The 17498-nt window shown below is 37.1% G+C and overlaps 1 protein-coding gene across 2 annotated transcripts in view; it reads right to left on the reverse strand.

Annotated features, from left to right (window-relative positions):
• Positions 1-17498, reverse strand: part of RDX (radixin) — a 44768-nt gene that overhangs the window by 907 nt on the left and 26363 nt on the right. Inside the window, exons 8-14 of one of the 2 annotated variants that reach the window (XM_040053755.2) lie at positions 16097-16193; positions 15307-15470; positions 14561-14691; positions 12306-12466; positions 11258-11350; positions 10175-10417; positions 9021-9181 (exon numbers count right to left, since the gene is read on the reverse strand). In XM_040053755.2, the coding sequence (XP_039909689.1) occupies positions 9021-9181; positions 10175-10417; positions 11258-11350; positions 12306-12466; positions 14561-14691; positions 15307-15470; positions 16097-16193 (1050 nt within the window). Of the gene's footprint in view, positions 1-6751; positions 9182-10174; positions 10418-11257; positions 11351-12305; positions 12467-14560; positions 14692-15306; positions 15471-16096; positions 16194-17498 lie in introns of those variants that run through there. The other variant, XM_040053766.1, reaches the window with a different exon arrangement.

Consider the following 17498-nt stretch of genomic DNA (forward strand, 5'->3'; position numbering starts at 1 on the left):
CAGAACCCATCTTCACAGGCTTTCAGCCTGAAGAGCAGGTCCAACTGTCTACGTACTCCCCTAGGCAAAATTTTTGCATATAGCCGTTCAGTTTTGGTATCAAATTTTAGCATTACAAAGAACCTAACTGAAAATTCACCCAGGGAGTAGTTTTAAAGGACCAATCTGCTCTTGAAGGTAACACAAACCACATGTGGGTGCAACACAGATTGTGTTAAAACTGCTCCCAAAGACGGCTGAAATAAAATGCCTTGTGCACAAATACAGGACATATTTGTAGAACATTCAATCACAGCCTCTATGATTTCAGACATATTTTCCTTCTGGCATAGCACATGTGCTGTTTGCTGTGTAAGCTCTGGCGTTTAGTTTATTCTGTTTGTTCCTTTGCACGAGCCTGCACGAGCATAAAGAGTCTCTCTCAAATTTATTTCCCTCCTAAAGTTTAAAGTTCTCTGGTGGAAATCTTTACAATGAGTCAAAACTTACTTGAGTGGAGACACATTTCAAAAATGTATATTTTCCATGTTGAGTTTTACAAAAAAAATTGTTGAAGTGGCTTGAAAATGGCCTTCCTTTTGGAGAATGACTCCCTTAAATACATTATGACTAATATGACTATATTATGGCAAAGAATAACCAGTATTTTATATTCCACCTTCCTAGATGAACCTTCGTTGTGAACATCTCACTCTGATTGTTTCAGAGAAAGAAACACTTCAGCTGTAAGTAGCAATATACTTTTCATATTTTTCATACTTTGCATACTGTAAGTAGCAATAATACTTTTCAATCAGGAAAAACAGTAAAAAACCAGATTCTCTTTGACATAAATAAGCATGGGGAATTAGCAGCTATTCAAAAGAAAGAAGCCTTCGATAGCAGGGTTTGGGTGTTTTTTTTCATTTATGAATGCAGGTACAGCATGTAACGTGTAGGAACATCAAAATTCTATACCACAGCCTGTTTCCCTCACAGATCATTTTCTGGCACACAAAGTCAGCAAGAACTTCCAGGACTTGATCATAAGCGAATAAGGCATGTGGTTAAGACCGGTGTTTTAAAAGTCTGACAGCAATTCCTGGACATGGGTGGGGAGAAGAAACAGGTTTCTGTCAGTGAGTGAAACTCTAGGCTGGGAAGGCACCACTGAAACCAGTGAAATGTCTCCTGGTACTAAGAGACCCCCAGAACAGCTGGCTTTCACAGGTAGCTAAAAATCAAACATGCAGATAAGTAAATTTGATTTTGAGATCAAGAACAAAACTGAATCATGTTCAATCTGCCTGCTGTGATATTTTTTTCAATGCTATTTTAAATATAGTTTTAAAAAATATCATTTTTAGAACCATTCAAAATCAAAGTTCCTATAAGTAGCAACTTGTACATTTCACTTTAATACAGCCATTACAAGGCCTGATGCCACATGCTGTATTAGAAATCTCCAATTTAACCATGCTGTCTATATATTTTTAATATATATGTGTACATGTATACATACAAATAAATTATCACGCTCAGTTAAACACAAAACAAATCATGATACCTTTCTCTCAGAAAAGTTTCTTCCATTTAGATTGCAAAAATAATTTCAGTGTCATAGGCAAAACAATTTTATGAAATTGCTGGAGAGGAAAAAGAAAAAAGCATTTTTACTCTTAAATTGGTGGAATAAGCCACAACTGAAGTGATTAAGGGAAATATGACTGAAGAATGATTCAATATTTTCTTCTCCAGTGCTCTCAAAATAATCCAGCAACTGCAAATAAATAAAAAGCCACTTGAGTTTTACCAAAGTATTTTACTATCAAGAATTTAGTTTGAGAAGCCCACTTTGCCATGCCTAGCTGTCTGCCTCCATTTTTCACCTTGAGTCTAAGGTCTAATTAGTCAGCTAAGTGCAACTTTTTTTTTTTTTTTTTTTTTTTTTGCTAGGACTTCAGGCTTAAACTTACCCTCACGATGTTTCTAAACTAGTAATTAGACAACATCTTCCTTCCCTGTCTTAATTTGCATTCTCATATTGAAACAATGTTATTTAATTGCATTGAAGCTCTCAGTGATGTAAACTGAAATCTCTTCTTCAGATGAAATAAAAGGCATGACACATTAGCAAGAAGGAAAAAAAAAACCACAAAAAGAAAACCACAAAATGAAGACAAGCCCAAACCAAGCAGTAATTCAGCAAAGAGCAGTGAGATGTAAGAACCAGTTCAAAGAAGACTGGGAGAAGCACATATGAAAGGGTGAAAGGGCCATCCCAAAGCATACAGAAGCCACTGCTAGAAAGAATTAGAATTACAGAATTTATTTTCATGGCCCTCTATGAAAATGAACAGAGACAGGTGTTTTTCCCCCACACCTGCCACTGTTTCTTAGGGACAGAGCAGGGTGAAGAACTGTGAGATACCTGACTCCTGCTCTCAGGTATCTGTGCTTATGCTATAGAGGAGTTCAGCTTTTACAAGAGTGACCTGCAGAGAAAGTTCAAGCCAGACAGGAATATAACAATAAATAAGTCTTATTTAGGGCTCCACAGGAAAAGCCAACTATTTCATGGCTGCTTTTTTTATTATTTTTATTTTTACATCCAGGACACCTATTGTGCAGAAAAGCAAAGCTGCAGCATCACGCAGTTGTGCCTGACAGCTCTGCTGTTTGAGCAAGAATAACCATCCTGCTCCAGTGCTTTCTCCTGCCTAGTCCAGACAGCCAGATGAGCTACACAGAGAAAGCACAGAATTTCTCTCTCTCCCACGTGCTCCCTTGTGCATGTGAGCAGGCTCAAAGCTGAACCTCATGGGTATAAACACTGTGATTCAGATTCTACATTAACATATTTGTTTTCTAACATTTTCTCCAGAAAGCTACCAGCAATTATTAATTAGTCAATAGAATTATTTATGCTATAAGGTGGCATATGCCATGCCACCATATAGCATGAAAAGAGAACACGCACCCAAAATTAATCCAAAGACTATTTTGAGAAGCAGCAGCAATAGTTCTAAATTTGAAGATGATGAGTTCACTGGCTTTGCTGAAAAGAACACTAAGATCCCAAGTGCAAAAGAAGAAAGAGATGTGTTTCCAAATGGTATGGAAAAGTACAACCGGCACTGAGCAGCGAGACAGATGCCCAAGACACTGCTCACAAGAGAAGATATCCAAGAATTCAAAAGGTGAATTAAACTGCAGAAACACTATCAAGGACATGAAACAAACAGTGGAGTGCTGATTAATGGTGTGAAGATTTATAATTTTTAGAATTTTCTCTGATGTGTGAACAAAGCTGCCTGAATCTCAAACACTGAATCTGCTCATTTGGATGTAAATGAACTTGTTCCCAGCAATAAAGGCAGCAGCAGGATAGACTCATCTGTGTATTCTGGATATTATCTCTCAACTTCGCTGAAGACAAAGATGCACTTGGCAGAAAAGTTTTGAGCCTCGGTCTCAATGCAAATGAATCTCTGGCAACACAGCTGCAATTACCATATTCACAGAGATTATTAATTAATCAGAAGTGCTATTTGAATAAAAGTGTGGCTCATTGATATATTTTAAGAAAGCATTGGACACAGCTGTCAACCATTCACCGTAAACTCAGTTTAGCAGAATGTTACTGAAGCCACAGATTAAGAAGTTAAATACTGTATCAAGTTTAAAGAAGAAATGGAGGGTGAATAAGACGTGTGAAAACTGAGGCTGTAGGGAGCTGTGGATACAAGATCCCGCTGAGCTGAGCACAGGCAGCTGCAGGGCTTTGGAGCGATTACTGTTTCACAGGGGCACTCAGGGGTTTCCTGTGGCTGGAACAAGCAGTGGGGCAGCAGAGCCCTGCATGTGCACGGCTCCTGGCCCTGCAGAAATGCACCAGGGCAAAATTAACACACTGCAGAGGAAGTTAGAACTATAACACAGAGGCCAGGCTGGGAACACGTGCCCTTAAGAACTCAAAGACCTTTTAGTGCTGGGCAGCAGGCTAAAAGCCTTCAAATAATGGCAACTCCTTCTCTGTAAATAAGGTAGCTTAAAAGCAAACAACAAAACAAACAAACAAACAAACAAAAACCACCCAAAAACAAATAAGCAGAAAAAGCAATGCAATTGTCCTACCTCTGAGCTTGATCTCTTTTCACCTGATCCACTTATCCAGAGCACAGGAAACATTAACTCTCATGCACACGTGCATTAGGGAACATTTGTACCAACCAGGTCGCCTCGTTTGATGTCCCCTCATTTCTTCTGCTGCCTAAAGCCTACTGCTGTGAACAGAAACACTCTTGACATATTATTTACAAAAGGCAATATGAACATCTCATGGAATACCAGCAATTCAAAAGCTCTGTTTCCTCCTGCTAACTTTGTCATTCCCTAAACTATGAGCTACGTGGGCATAATCTGCCTCTTCCTGAGGCACTGCTGCAAGTCTTGTGGTCCCTTCTGAAGAAATTTCATAGCTTGGTGAGAAAGCCTTTTAGGCTTGGTGAGCCCACTTCATTCACATTGAACAAAACATATACATTTGATATGGCAGCAATCTCTTGGGTGGAAGCAAGAAAAAAAAAAAAAAAAAAAAAGCAAAGCAAAGCTTCTTTAATAGGACTCCAAAGTGACAGCTTATCAACTCAGACAGTAAAGCAAACACAAGTGACAAACTCCATGAATCAAAACAAAATCAGGCAACTGGCCTACATCTATGGATCTAGACTCAGCTCCGTGAAATGAAAAGTACAACTTGCTGCTAAATTTGCTAAACACATTATTGGTCACAGACCCACCAGAGGACTACACTAAAGAGGAGTTCTCCACACAAGTGAACAAATGTGCCAGTAAGGCAATCCATTGCATATTTGCATTTGGGGTTTTCTCCCCTCTTTGAGCCCTCCACCATCACACCAGCTCTACAGGTTTAAGTTGCCCCTTGCTGCTGACTGGGCCCCCAAACTGGGAAAAGGAGCAGCCAGGCAGGACTCCCCTGCCTGCAGACCAATTTTGTGGGGAGGAAAGGCACTGGACAGTGCTGCTCAGGAATGGAGCAGTGGGACACGGCACTGGGCAGGTGCCCAGCCAGAAGCACCTCCTCAGCCATCCGGGCAGCACAGCATTCCCACTGGGAAGCAGGAACTCTCTTGCACGCACAAACAGCAGAATACACTCCAAGGGAGTCAAAGAAATCACCACAGTTTGTATGCTGATACACTGACATCTATTACATTTTCTGGAAAAATCTTATCTCCCAGCCAAGATAAATTAAATTACGAGACAACTTCTATTAATAAGTGAACTTTGCTCTTTTGTAAGGAAGTTTTCAATTTTATGTAGCTATTTTTACTCCAAGTACATTTACAAACACCAGGATCAACTACCTCAGCCCTTAGATACATCATCTTTGTTAAAATCCCAGACACCTTCGGGCAAAACAGCTTTTTAGATAATCCATATGTAAACAGACATGGAAAATGCTTGCATAAAAGTTCCTCTTCAAAAGCAAAAGATTTTGATTAATTATTTTAATCTCTACATTTTCTTTAAAAAATTAAAGAAAATATTTGTGGTACTTTTTCTTCAGGAGTTTGAAATACCTCATCAAGAACAAAACTCCTTTTTCCTCAGAGGTGCTCAAAGCAGGTAATTTGAAAAAACCTAGAGACTGTGTTTTAAAAAAAAAGTAAAAGCACAATAATGCTTTCCAAACGGGTACAAGTGACAGAAAATGTGGATTTTGATGTGCAGAATGGACTACTTCAAGAAGACAGAATATCTTCTTGCACAATGAGGCATTCTGTTTGATTGTAATAGTCTGTAAATAGTGGCACTACTTTGCACCTCTTTCTCTCCACCTCAAGAGCATAGTTTTGAAAAAGCCAGTCTTTCAAAGCACTTACCTCCCCTTTCAAGCACAATATTGGGAAGAAACATACCTATACACAAGCTCTCTAACAAGTGAGAAACCTCAGAGCTAAAGCTTCAGCAGGAGGGGCTCCAACAAGAGGGAAGTATCAAACTAGAAATATGCACGTTTACAAGTACCAACTTTTAATTCCTCATGGCAATTCTGCCCTATGGAGCAACAGAAAGGGTCATGTGCATGAGTGCAAGGCCAAACAAATTCAAGAGAGAATGGAATGGTACCTGAGAGGAGTTCTAATTTATGTGAGAACATTTTAGCAGGTTATTTGTACGCCTATTTATGTGGGACTGTTCCTGTCTTTTTTAAGTGTTTCATTTAGAGAAACGAAAAAGCCCTTTAACTTGCCGTTGTTTATAACACATGGCCATGCATGTGTTTGACACCACTGCTCACTACAAGGTGCAGTCTAAAAAAACAGACCAACAAACAGATCAAGGTTTCACAATAATTAAGATATTGACCCATTAAACTAAATTTCACTTAACCTGGGGCTAAGCAATATGTAGGCAGTGATTGAAAGTTCTTACATTACCCACAGAGCTCCTATATGACCAAATTACCCTCTGTTCTCAAGCAAATTTGCTGTGATGATTCACATCCTGTTTCGAATTGACAAACACCAGTGCTTCCTCCTAACTGTATGCGGTAATTTCTTAAGCAAAATACCATTCTCTAGGGATCTAATTTGATTTTTTAAATTTAATTCTGATCAGAGTGTGAACAAAAAGATGATCAAAATTTCTAAACTGCTCTGGAAAGAGAGGCTATTGGAGTGTGCTCAGTAAAGCTGTCAGAAAAAAAAAGGGCATTAAATAACAACAATGGACCTCAGAGAAATTAACTGTATCTCTTTATTGTTAACCAATGAATGTTATCCAAAATAGTAGATGTAATTGTAGCTTAATTGTACAACACAAAACATGATGCTAAAGGAAAAAGCATGTGGAAAATTACTTCATCAAGTAATCATTAGATGTATTCTTAGTATTTCTGCACCAGTAAGTGTTCCCAACTGCTGGTGACAGCAGCTATTACCACTTTGTTCACTGTGAAAACCTGTATTACAAATGGTTGTTCCTGGTTGTTTGAATTAAAAAAAAAAAAAAAAAAAAAAAAAAAAAATCACACAGCTTTATAAATGGATCTAATCCGTTCAGCCCTACTCTACGTATTGTAGATTTATGAACAACAATCTGTACTGGTGTTTTTATCCAACACTGAAACTGATGGATCAGTGTTAGTGCACACTTTTCAGGGAAAAATGAAAACTCACTGGAAGCACAGTATTTCACCTGCCATGGTAAACTGTTCAAATACTTCAGAAATTTACTTAAGCTTCAGTGTATGAAGCCTGTGAAACAAAAACTGTTCTTACAGCAAGTTGAAACACCAACTTCCACCAAGCAGCATTTTGAAGCACGTGCACAACATCTGCACATCAGTCTTCAAGGTCAAGCAGATATGTTTAGCCCCACAAACCAAAAATATATTAATGTATCTTTATTTAATTTTCATGATGTCACCCCACATAGCCAAACTTCTACTCCGCAAAATAAGAAAACCAAACTTAGTCGGACTGTTCGTAAGAAATTTAGACCTGTTGTGCATGAAAAAAAATGTTTACTAAAATGGCAAATTTTAATAGGTAAGTGTAAATTTATGAGTGCGTAATATCAAACAGAAAAAAAGCTGAACCATCCTCAGAGAAACCCAGGTTTTTCCACTGACAATATTTACTAGAGTACTCTAACATAGGGAGTAACTGAAGTCCACATTAACTGTGAAGTTATTACTAGAGTTCAATTTCTAAGCAAATTTCTCAAAAGAGCAGGTTTTCTTTTCAAGAGGGAAAGGACTAAATAATCTGACATCAGATATGACAATTACAATACTAGCTTCACTGAAAACTGAAGCTACAAACACTAACTCCAATTCTGGGAAGTTTCATTTTGTATTTGAAACCCAAAGTGACACACACATTCTACACCCCTCCCAGAATATAATATACCAGTGACAGGTTACAGCTTTAAAACACACCAGACGCTTTTACAAATTAAACTCAACAGAAGGCATTTAGACAGTATTTAGCACTACAAATCCATCATAAAGTAAAATAAAATCCTAGGAGTAAGGGCTCCTAGCAATCTTTGATGTTACTGTGTAGTGACACTATTTAAACAGTTTTTTTCCTGGTGTTTGAAGGACCAGTCATCATGTACATAGTAGTGAGGTAGGATACTGTCCCCTCCCTGGGACTGATGTTTTCATATGCTCCCTTGCCAGAAAGGTCCAGGTCTCCCTACTGCAAATAAAATAATTACAAACAAATAGCACATTAAGCTTTGTTTATTTTTTTTTCCCCTCTTTGCTGCATTGGAACGTTTTGCACATCTAGAAGAATCAGCTAGGAAAAGCAATACTTACTCAAACCTATCAGCAGCCGTGTGCTGCCCACAGGTAGTGTTCCATTTAAAAACATTTCCTGGAACTACCACCTGCCATCCAGACCTTTGTGAACAGGTAGGCAAAGAAAACCATCAATGATGACAGGACATGAAACACCAAAGAATTTCACTTGGGAGGGAAAGAAAAAAAAACCAACAACAAACACAACCCCCCCCCAAACAAAACAAGAAAAAAACCAGCCAAAACTGAAAGTGAGCAATATCAAACTCTTAAAGGAGTAGCTACATTGAAAACTAATTTCAAACTTCATACTGAAATAGTACCTATCCAGTTTAGGTACAGTTCCATTCTTCTTTCTATTTCTTAATGTTTAAGCAACATATACACTTATCAGTCATTATATACTTCACATCTGTTTCCAAAGGGGGGGGAAAAACCCAAGCAATGCAACTGAAAACACAACGGGGAAAAACCTACTATTAACCTCCACACTCTCCCCCCACCCAAAACCTAGGGTTAATGGACTGCCTTACTGTTGAATAGCTTGCCCTAAATTTGTCTTCTAGTCCTTGTAGTCAACCTGGTATTAAGTGCTTTGGCAAAGTGGGGTGCAATCCATGAAATCTGCAAAGGCCTGCTTTTTTTCTCTGTTGGTGGTTCAGCTTTACGAGGAACATATATGCAAAATACCAGCTCTCACATTGCTTCAAACTCATCAATGCGCTGCTTTGTATTGCCTTGTCGGATTTGCCGGAGAGTCTTGTACTTATCGCGGCCTGCTTTAACATTCTCAGCATGAAGGACATCGTTTTGTGTTTTCTTGGTTTCATCTCTGGCTTGAGCCAACTCTGAACTTAAAGCCTGTTGAATAAAATATTTGAATTTAAGTGCTTTGACTAATCCTTTAACAGTTCTGGAGTTTCTGATAACAACTATTCTGCAATCTGGGTAAGAATTTCTTGAATGCCAACCTATGGAATGCTTGTTGTGCTCCTCAGTAACTCAAGTTGTGAGGTGTGTCCAAAGGAATGCAGAAGGAAAGATAAAGAGAGGACAGGATTCTTTCCTTACATGATGTAAGCATCAAACTATATTAATTTAAAAAAAAAAAAAAAAAAAAAAAAAAAAAAAGCCTCATACACCATGAAATCCAAGAAGAAAGGGACCAGCAGGACAAAGCAGGAAAACCACCTTATTTTTCAAATTTTCTTTAACTAAAGATTTATCTCCCTGATCTGGTCAGTGACTGACCAAGCAAGAATACTACACATACATGCTACTAAGACAACACTTAGCTTCCCTTTTCTTCTGTTTTCTTCCCAAATAAACATTTCATAACCAGGAAAAGGGCTACCACTTTTACCACAGATTATTATGCTTCAAGAGGTAAGACTTAGTCTGGGAGGAATTGCTCAGTTTCAGGGAAATAAGAGTAATCCAAAATGGTGTAATTTGAGTTTTTGCATTTACACAACTACAAACAAACATAAATTGCTATCAAGCAAGCATCTGTTCATACCACTTAATGAGTTTTGGTATTGAAAAAGGAAAGCATTATGTTTTAACATGCAGAGTTCTGGAAATTATATAATTAATAGAAAGAAACATTTGCTGGCCAGTGCAACAGCATACTTACACTTTTAAGCTATAAAGCACAATCTTATATCAAATCTTTCTATATATTCCACTTCTAAAACACTATGAACGATATTGGTTGGTAAATTGGTAATAAACCTAACAAATGATAAAGAAGCTGTTTCCTTGGCAGACCATAACGTCAGTGAAATTTCTTACAAAAGAAGGATGAAAATGCAAAGCCTGAATTGTGTTGATACAACTATGAATCTTCATTACCTGGAGCTGTTTCTTAACACGTTCATTTTTCTGTGTTTCTGTTACCCGTTCTTCCTCACTCCTGTGATTCATGACACCATCAGAAGACAGTTCTGCACTGGCTTCAGCATTGTTCTCATCATGTTCATCGTGTTCATTCTCTGTCGGAGGAATAACTGGTGGGGGTGGAGGTGGAGGAGGAGCAGACATCACAGATTTCAGTTCTTCTTTGGTCTTTTCCAAGTCCTCTTGGGCTGCAAAAGCCTAAATACAGTAAACAGTACTTAGCATCTTTTTAAATGGCTTATCAAGAATAAGAAAAATAAAAATAAATATTTGAAATGCTCTCAGACACATCAAACTGTTCTTTATAACTGGCATGACTAGCTTATGCACTGTAAACTGTCAAATAGACACACAGAGTACAAACCAGCTATGGCCCAAAATAAGCTGTACGAGGGTCCAGCTAGTTCCAGTGGTAGACAAAAGAAGAGTGAAAGAATAAGGCAGTCATACAGATTATTTTCCAACTTTCCTAGCCTCCTGAAATTTAAGGCTTAGGGATTTCCTAGATCAAAGGTGATGTCTTCCAATTTCATACTTAATCAGAACTTATGAAAATTAATTCAAACCGTTTTGGAACCCATGCACAGTAACTATTCACATTCCATAGCTAATTATATATTTTATGAAGAAATACTATTTTGCTTTAAATTTTTGCCCAGTTGCATTTCACATGCCTTTCTTTGTTGACTGTTTTGGCTCATCTTTCTATCAAGTCTCATGATTTTATACACCTCCCTCCTGAGGTGTTTTCCTCTCTAACACAATCTATTTCATCATCACACAAAAGGAAGCCACTTCTAATCTTTGACCATACCTTTGTGACGACAACTTCCCCCCCTTCATGGCTATGTAATATCAAGAAATGAGTTAAACAGAAGCATAGGCTGGCTTCTGTAGACTAGAGGACAAAAACCTTAAAGAAAAACTTTTCTGAAGCCTAAGGGAGAGATTTGACCCCATGGACTCCTAGTGAGATTTCCGCACTCATTTCCCTTATTTTCTTTGAAGTTCGGACTTCACACAGCATGGGCTCATTACTTTGTGCTGCCATTCTGAAGCTTCCTCTTCTTTCTTTTTCTTGGCCTCCTCTAGAAGTGCAATCTTGGCTGTGAATTCAGCAATTTCTGCTGCCTGAAACAAACAAAAGAACAACGTAGAAGTTTTAATTTAGTATCAGTCTGGCTTTGCAGTGGAAGAACACAGAGCCTTTGCTATGATCTGGTTTGAAAAGAGTTAGTTACCGTCCATCACTTCTCTGTGAAAAATAGGAATTTTAAGTATACATGACAGAGGGAATGAATCAGTACTCTTGCCCAACGGAAATAAGTCTGGAAAAAAAAATATTTATCATCTGTACTTCCAAAGCTTGCTGGGAAACAGCAAGCTGTTATTACCAACAAGCATTTTGGGCTGTTTCAGTCTAATACAACTTTATTGGTCCCACCACTAAGATTATGATTCTAGATATCATAATCTCAGTACTATTAAGCTAAATCTTGCCATCAGAATTATGTGCTAACTTTACAGAAGATCTAAAGCTCATTTATAGTTGAGAAATAATTTCTTCTGTTTTCATGCCTTTCTTGATTATTATGCACAAATCTTGAATTAGAAGTAGTCTAACACAGAATGAGAGACAACACTGTAAATACTGACAATGGGAGAGAAAAAGTAACAAAAATACCCCAACAAACCCCAGTGTCACCAACTCCCCACTACCACCATCAAGCTTCAGAACAGACCTGCCTCGGAAAACAGGCTTCCCAGTGGGCTGCAGAAGGAAGCTACTCTTGTTCTCAGCTGGATAAGCCTGAGACTATTAGAAAGAGAATGTAATGAGTGTTGCCAGTCTGAAAGGTGATGGTTGTCTTTTAATCTCCCACAGATCCAGAGTTTTATTTTTATCTTGCAAAGTATGGCAAGTCTAATGCAGTCTCCTAAAACAGTTCCCACAACACTCAAGTATCTCAAGTACTTTTGTGTTTCAATATACTTCTTCACTTGATATAAGCAAGAGTAAAGGCTAAATTTTCAACTGCTTTTTCCAATTTTAACCCTATTTTGATGAAAAGAAAAAGTTTCTTACTAGCTGCTCCTGGTTCTTCATTTGATCAGCTGCCTGCTTGGCTAGAGCAGCTTTGGCTACTTCAGCTGCTCGACGCTCTTTTTCCAGGCGCTCTGCTTCCTCTTTTGCACGCTTCCGTTCCTGATCCAGTTCCAGAGCTCTCCGAGTCTGTTCCTCTAGCTCTGCCAAGGGGAATGTTTGCACAAGGTATCACTACCTAGCTCTTCCTCACATGTATCACCAATACCAGCTGTAATACACCCAAAAGAAAGTAACCTAGGACATTAACCAAGATTTACAAGACCACCTCCAGCTAAGAAAAGCGGTTGAGCACGTTGCCCAGAGCTCTGTTCCATGTCTGGTTTCTCCCCTACTTCAAGATATTCTTTGGATATACTTCATCTCACCTGACATTTCTGACAGCCTAGTGCTTCAGAAAAGTGTCACTTGTCACTGATAAAACCAAACACCCAAATGCATGTACATGTACATGCACATGCTCCTACTATGAGAGTATTTTATGTACATCAAATCACTCTCTTAAAGAAAGCAAAAAACCTCTTCCTCTTTACTGAAATGCCTGACAGATTCCTTAATCGCAGCTGAAAATTTAGGCACATGCCTCCAGCAAAATGACTTAAGACTCACTGGAAGGGCCAGAAGAATTCTTTGTACATCAGTGGAGAAAAATTTTAAATCAAGGGAGAGATAACAGCTCTTGAGAGCCTGCATAGCAAAATATTGAAAATACTGAAATCTAAAGGGCAGAACCCTTAGTGAAATAGGAAGAAGTAATAATCTTAGGAGTACTAAAGTTTACACAGACAAAATATACTCCCTGATGAGAAAAATTAGTTGACTATGAAAAAAGAAGTCTTTCTAAAGCTCTTTGCTAGTTCTAATGATAAAATTTCCCCTATGTTCTTTGCTAGTCACAGCTATCACAGTCCTTCACCAGAAAACCTAAACCACTCATTTTTCCCAACAATCCACTTGCTTTCACCATAAGCTTCAGTACTATAAAAGCACCTCCCCAGGCATGCTGACACATGCTTCATCTTTGCATTTCTACTTTTAAGTAGGTCTCACGTTCATTATTCTTCAGCTGGTTTCCCAGGCCTACTACTACTTCAGTTATAAAATTAAATTAACAGCATCACAAGTATGTGGAGTTCTACAAATGCAGTACCTAGAAATTAAATAAAACACAAAACTATTTAAAAACACTACTCAAACAAATCTTCCCAAGATGGAGAACACAAAACTAACAGAGATGCCATTTATAAAAAGACTTTTCCATGTGTGACTAGAAGGCTAAAATGAGCAGCGACACATGAACATTTTGTATTGCATCAGAAATTAGGCTATATTGCTCAAAGTTATGAGAAAATGTGTATTGTCAAACCTCCGGAATCACCCTGACACTGTTTTGTCCTGGGCCAAATAGCTGTCCCTAAACAATTCCATGGCACAGTTAGAGTGTTACCTGTCTGTATGTGTCCAACCTGTTCTGCATTGAAAGACTGAAAAATGCAGGGTAGAGCTGGAGAGCAGTGCCAGGCATATGTAATTTATTTGCATAGAGTTAATCAGTGATTCTCTCTATGATGCTTGAAGCCAAGAGTTAGGAAAAGAAAGGAGCAACAAAACTTTTACGAATGTGAACCAAACCTGAAGCAGGAAAAAAAAGGAAAAAAAAAAAAAGAACACGGAGAGGAGGGACTGGGAAGTCATGGAGGCCAAGGACTCTATAGGTTGATTAAACCCAAAGAATTGTGATTGGTGAAACTACGTGTTTTGTCACTAATGACGGACAAGACTTTGATTTTCTCAAATCTTACAAGGGAATAGGAAAGGAGGAAGGAACAAGGAATTTCCAAATTAAAAGCTAAATTCAACAAAATCCTAGAGAAAGTATTTCAAATATTTCTCTCTAATTTTCCAGTTATTCAGCACTTTAAGCATTTCATAATTCTGAGTTGAACTGTGTATATGCATTAATTTTGTTTTTACTAAATCAAAACTTTTCCTGTATTAGAAATTGGTTTTGTAATAGAAAGATACAGACAAAAGCATGCACGCCATTGTTTAAACATGGAAAAAGAGTATCTCTCATATCAAATAAAACACCACTAATTTCTCACCACTGTTAGTAAAATAAACTTGCCCCCTCCAAAAAAGTAACAGAACACACTGATATACAAACAGAATTGTGTAACGGAACTACCCAGCTATACTAAACACTATCACTAAATCTAAGAAATCTACGATCTCACCTTTCTGAGCTTTCATTGTTTGCTCCTCAATTTGTCTTAAGCGCTCCATTAACTCCTCCTTTTCACGCTCTATTCTTTCCTTTTCCTTTTCTGCTATCTCCCTTTTTTTCTTCTCATTTTCTAATTGTGCCCTGAAAGAAAAATAGTAAAAAGGGTTTTTTTACTCTCCAACATATTCACTGCTACTCTTTGGATGCAGGTAGCCAATTTTTCAGTTTACTCAGCTAGCAGGGAAGGATAATTCTAAATGCTTCTAATTCAGTTTCTGCTTCAAAACACTGTAAAGAAAACAATTCATGAACAGAACTGATAATCAACCTTGGTTATGGTTCAGCCAGGTAAATCCACAATTATATCTGCATTTTAGGCACAATGGTTCATCCGGGCTAGAAATGGCAACAGTATTTTTTAAATACACAAAAGGTAAGCCAGGACATTCTTCACGGAACTTGCTTTAAGGGTTCACCCGTCGAGTATAAAACTCCCCAAGAATTGAGCAACAGAGAGATAAGACTTGCACAAAATACATAACGGGGAACAACAGTACAGCTACTATTACTGTGCTGAAAGCTCAAAAAAGATACCTTTTCATATTATGACAGGGGAGCCATACCAATTCACAAACCTGCTTACACAGTGCAGAAAGAAAAGCAGTTCTCTCTTTTCTACAATTCTAACATATACGACATTCTATGACTTCTTAAAAAGGTAAAATTTTTTCTGTTTCATGGAAGTTTGTTAATTACCTTTCCAATTGTTTCTGATGTTTCTCTTCTCTAGCTTGGGCCTTCATCTGTTGCACTTCAATTGTATCAGGTTTCCTCCGCCTCATGTACAATTCATGATTTCCCATACACAGTGCCAAAATCCGCTTGTTAATTCTCAGACGGGGTGCATAAAAAACAAAATCCTAGGAAAAAAGTAATTCCAATATATCCATTAACCTAAAAAAAATACACTTAGGCCAAGATCCAAAACATTACTGCATTCTAAGATTGGTTAAATGAAAACTTAAAAGTATTTTGATGTTTTGAGCAAGGAAACACCATAATCTATAAATCTAGTTACTGTCAGAAACTTTAAGATAAATTCCAAATTGCACCTGGAATACTCCAGAAATTAGCTGGTTTATATAAAATTATTTAAAATTTTAAAAAATGAGACTATTCTCTATTCTGAAGTCATTTGACCTAGAAAGTCTCATGAAATGTGCTGCTGTAATAAAAAAAAGAAAGAAAGAAAAAAGAAAAACAGAAGAGGAAAGAGATAGAGAATTTAGCATCTTATGCTGTCTTTTGAACACATCACAAAGTATTAGTTGACTTAAACCCCCCCAACAATTTAGGAGTATCAAACAGAATGAAAAGAGAGAAAATAAACACACCATATTTCAAAATTTCCTTTTGATTACTGACTATTCTATCAGTAAAAGTAATGAATGTCACCAATATTTACTCATGCCTTAATGCCAGAGCAAGTCCCTGCAGGCTCAAATCCTCTCATATAGGAAGTGATACTATTGTACACACTACTTACAGGGGCCTTTTTGTCAATTGGCTTTATGACAAATTTTTTGTCGTTAAAAGAGATGTTTCTTATTTCACTCCAAGGAAAACCAATCTTGGGTGTCAGCCTCCAAAGAGAAAAAGTTCTGATTAGAAACAAGGATGTGCACTTTATATATTAATTTAATAAGGCTTATATCTGTACCAGTCTCACTATTACACTTAGCTACATTTAGAATATTACATTTCCAATATTACATTTTAACGCAAACTTTAACAACAGTTCAGCATATTGTGGTAGATTTTTCTTTTTACAAATATTCAATCAAATTAATTACATTTTAATAAATTTAGTAAATTACACGGCATTGTAGCAAAAGGAATTTTGATTTATGACTTTTTCTACTACTATTACCTAGATGCTAAACATCACGATCACATACTCATACCTCATATGGCATTGGTAACTGTATTTTCACTTGAAAGAGTAACTAAGTGTGAGAAATTGACATTTCAAATACTGAAATTAAAGTAACTTTCAGCCATCATGTACTTCTGTTTAGCTCAGTCATGTTCTTACATTTTGAAATTGAAGTTAAATTTACTTCCCTTGCATCTTATGCAAAATAAATTAAATTCAAAAATTATTACAATGTTATGCATCAACTGCCTAACAGTAAATATTTTTTCTGTCAGCACAGAAGTTTTTTCAATTCATATTATCTAAATTATAAATATCAGAAAATATTTAAGTATTTGATTGCTAACTATCAGGAGACAGGAAATACCAAAAATTGCCTCATAGCTCTGATCTGAACATTTTGAATATTTCCAGCTTTCAGGAGTTATATTGCCATCTAATGGCAATTAAGGCTTATAGAATTTTCTTACATAGTATATACATCTAAAGTTGACCACTCCCCTCTGGAGTTTGACATATCATGTGTAACTTCAAATCACTGAACTGCCTGTTGACATCAGATACTACTAACAAGTGCTTATAATGAAAGAAAAGAGTTAAGTCTGTTGTTCTATTTCCAAATTCTTCATATTTCCTACATTTCAGCTTTTCCCTCTTCAAATAAAACAATTATTTGATCCCTTTATCCGGACACATGAATGATCTATTTTCTTTGGTGTCTAAAAAGCTTCACTTTTAAATATCTAAGTTTTTCATGCTACAACATCTATAATCCTTGTCATGGCTCTTACAAATGTTTCTCATTAAATACATTGCTCAGCTTTAAAATGTCCTTTTCATCCTGACTGAAGGGAATGTTTCGAGTAAAAGGTACAGGAAGAAACCATGTAAAGATGTAGTAATCCATATAAAGCAATGTAAATTTAAACTTCTGTAGAACTGCTCTTCCTTTCCCTTCTTTTGCATCCCTCATCTTTAAAATTCAAACATTCTGGCAGTTAACATCTCTCTC

The sequence above is a fragment of the Hirundo rustica genome, chromosome 2 (genome assembly GCF_015227805.2).
Source record: "Hirundo rustica isolate bHirRus1 chromosome 2, bHirRus1.pri.v3, whole genome shotgun sequence".
Classification (NCBI taxonomy): domain Eukaryota; kingdom Metazoa; phylum Chordata; class Aves; order Passeriformes; family Hirundinidae; genus Hirundo; species Hirundo rustica.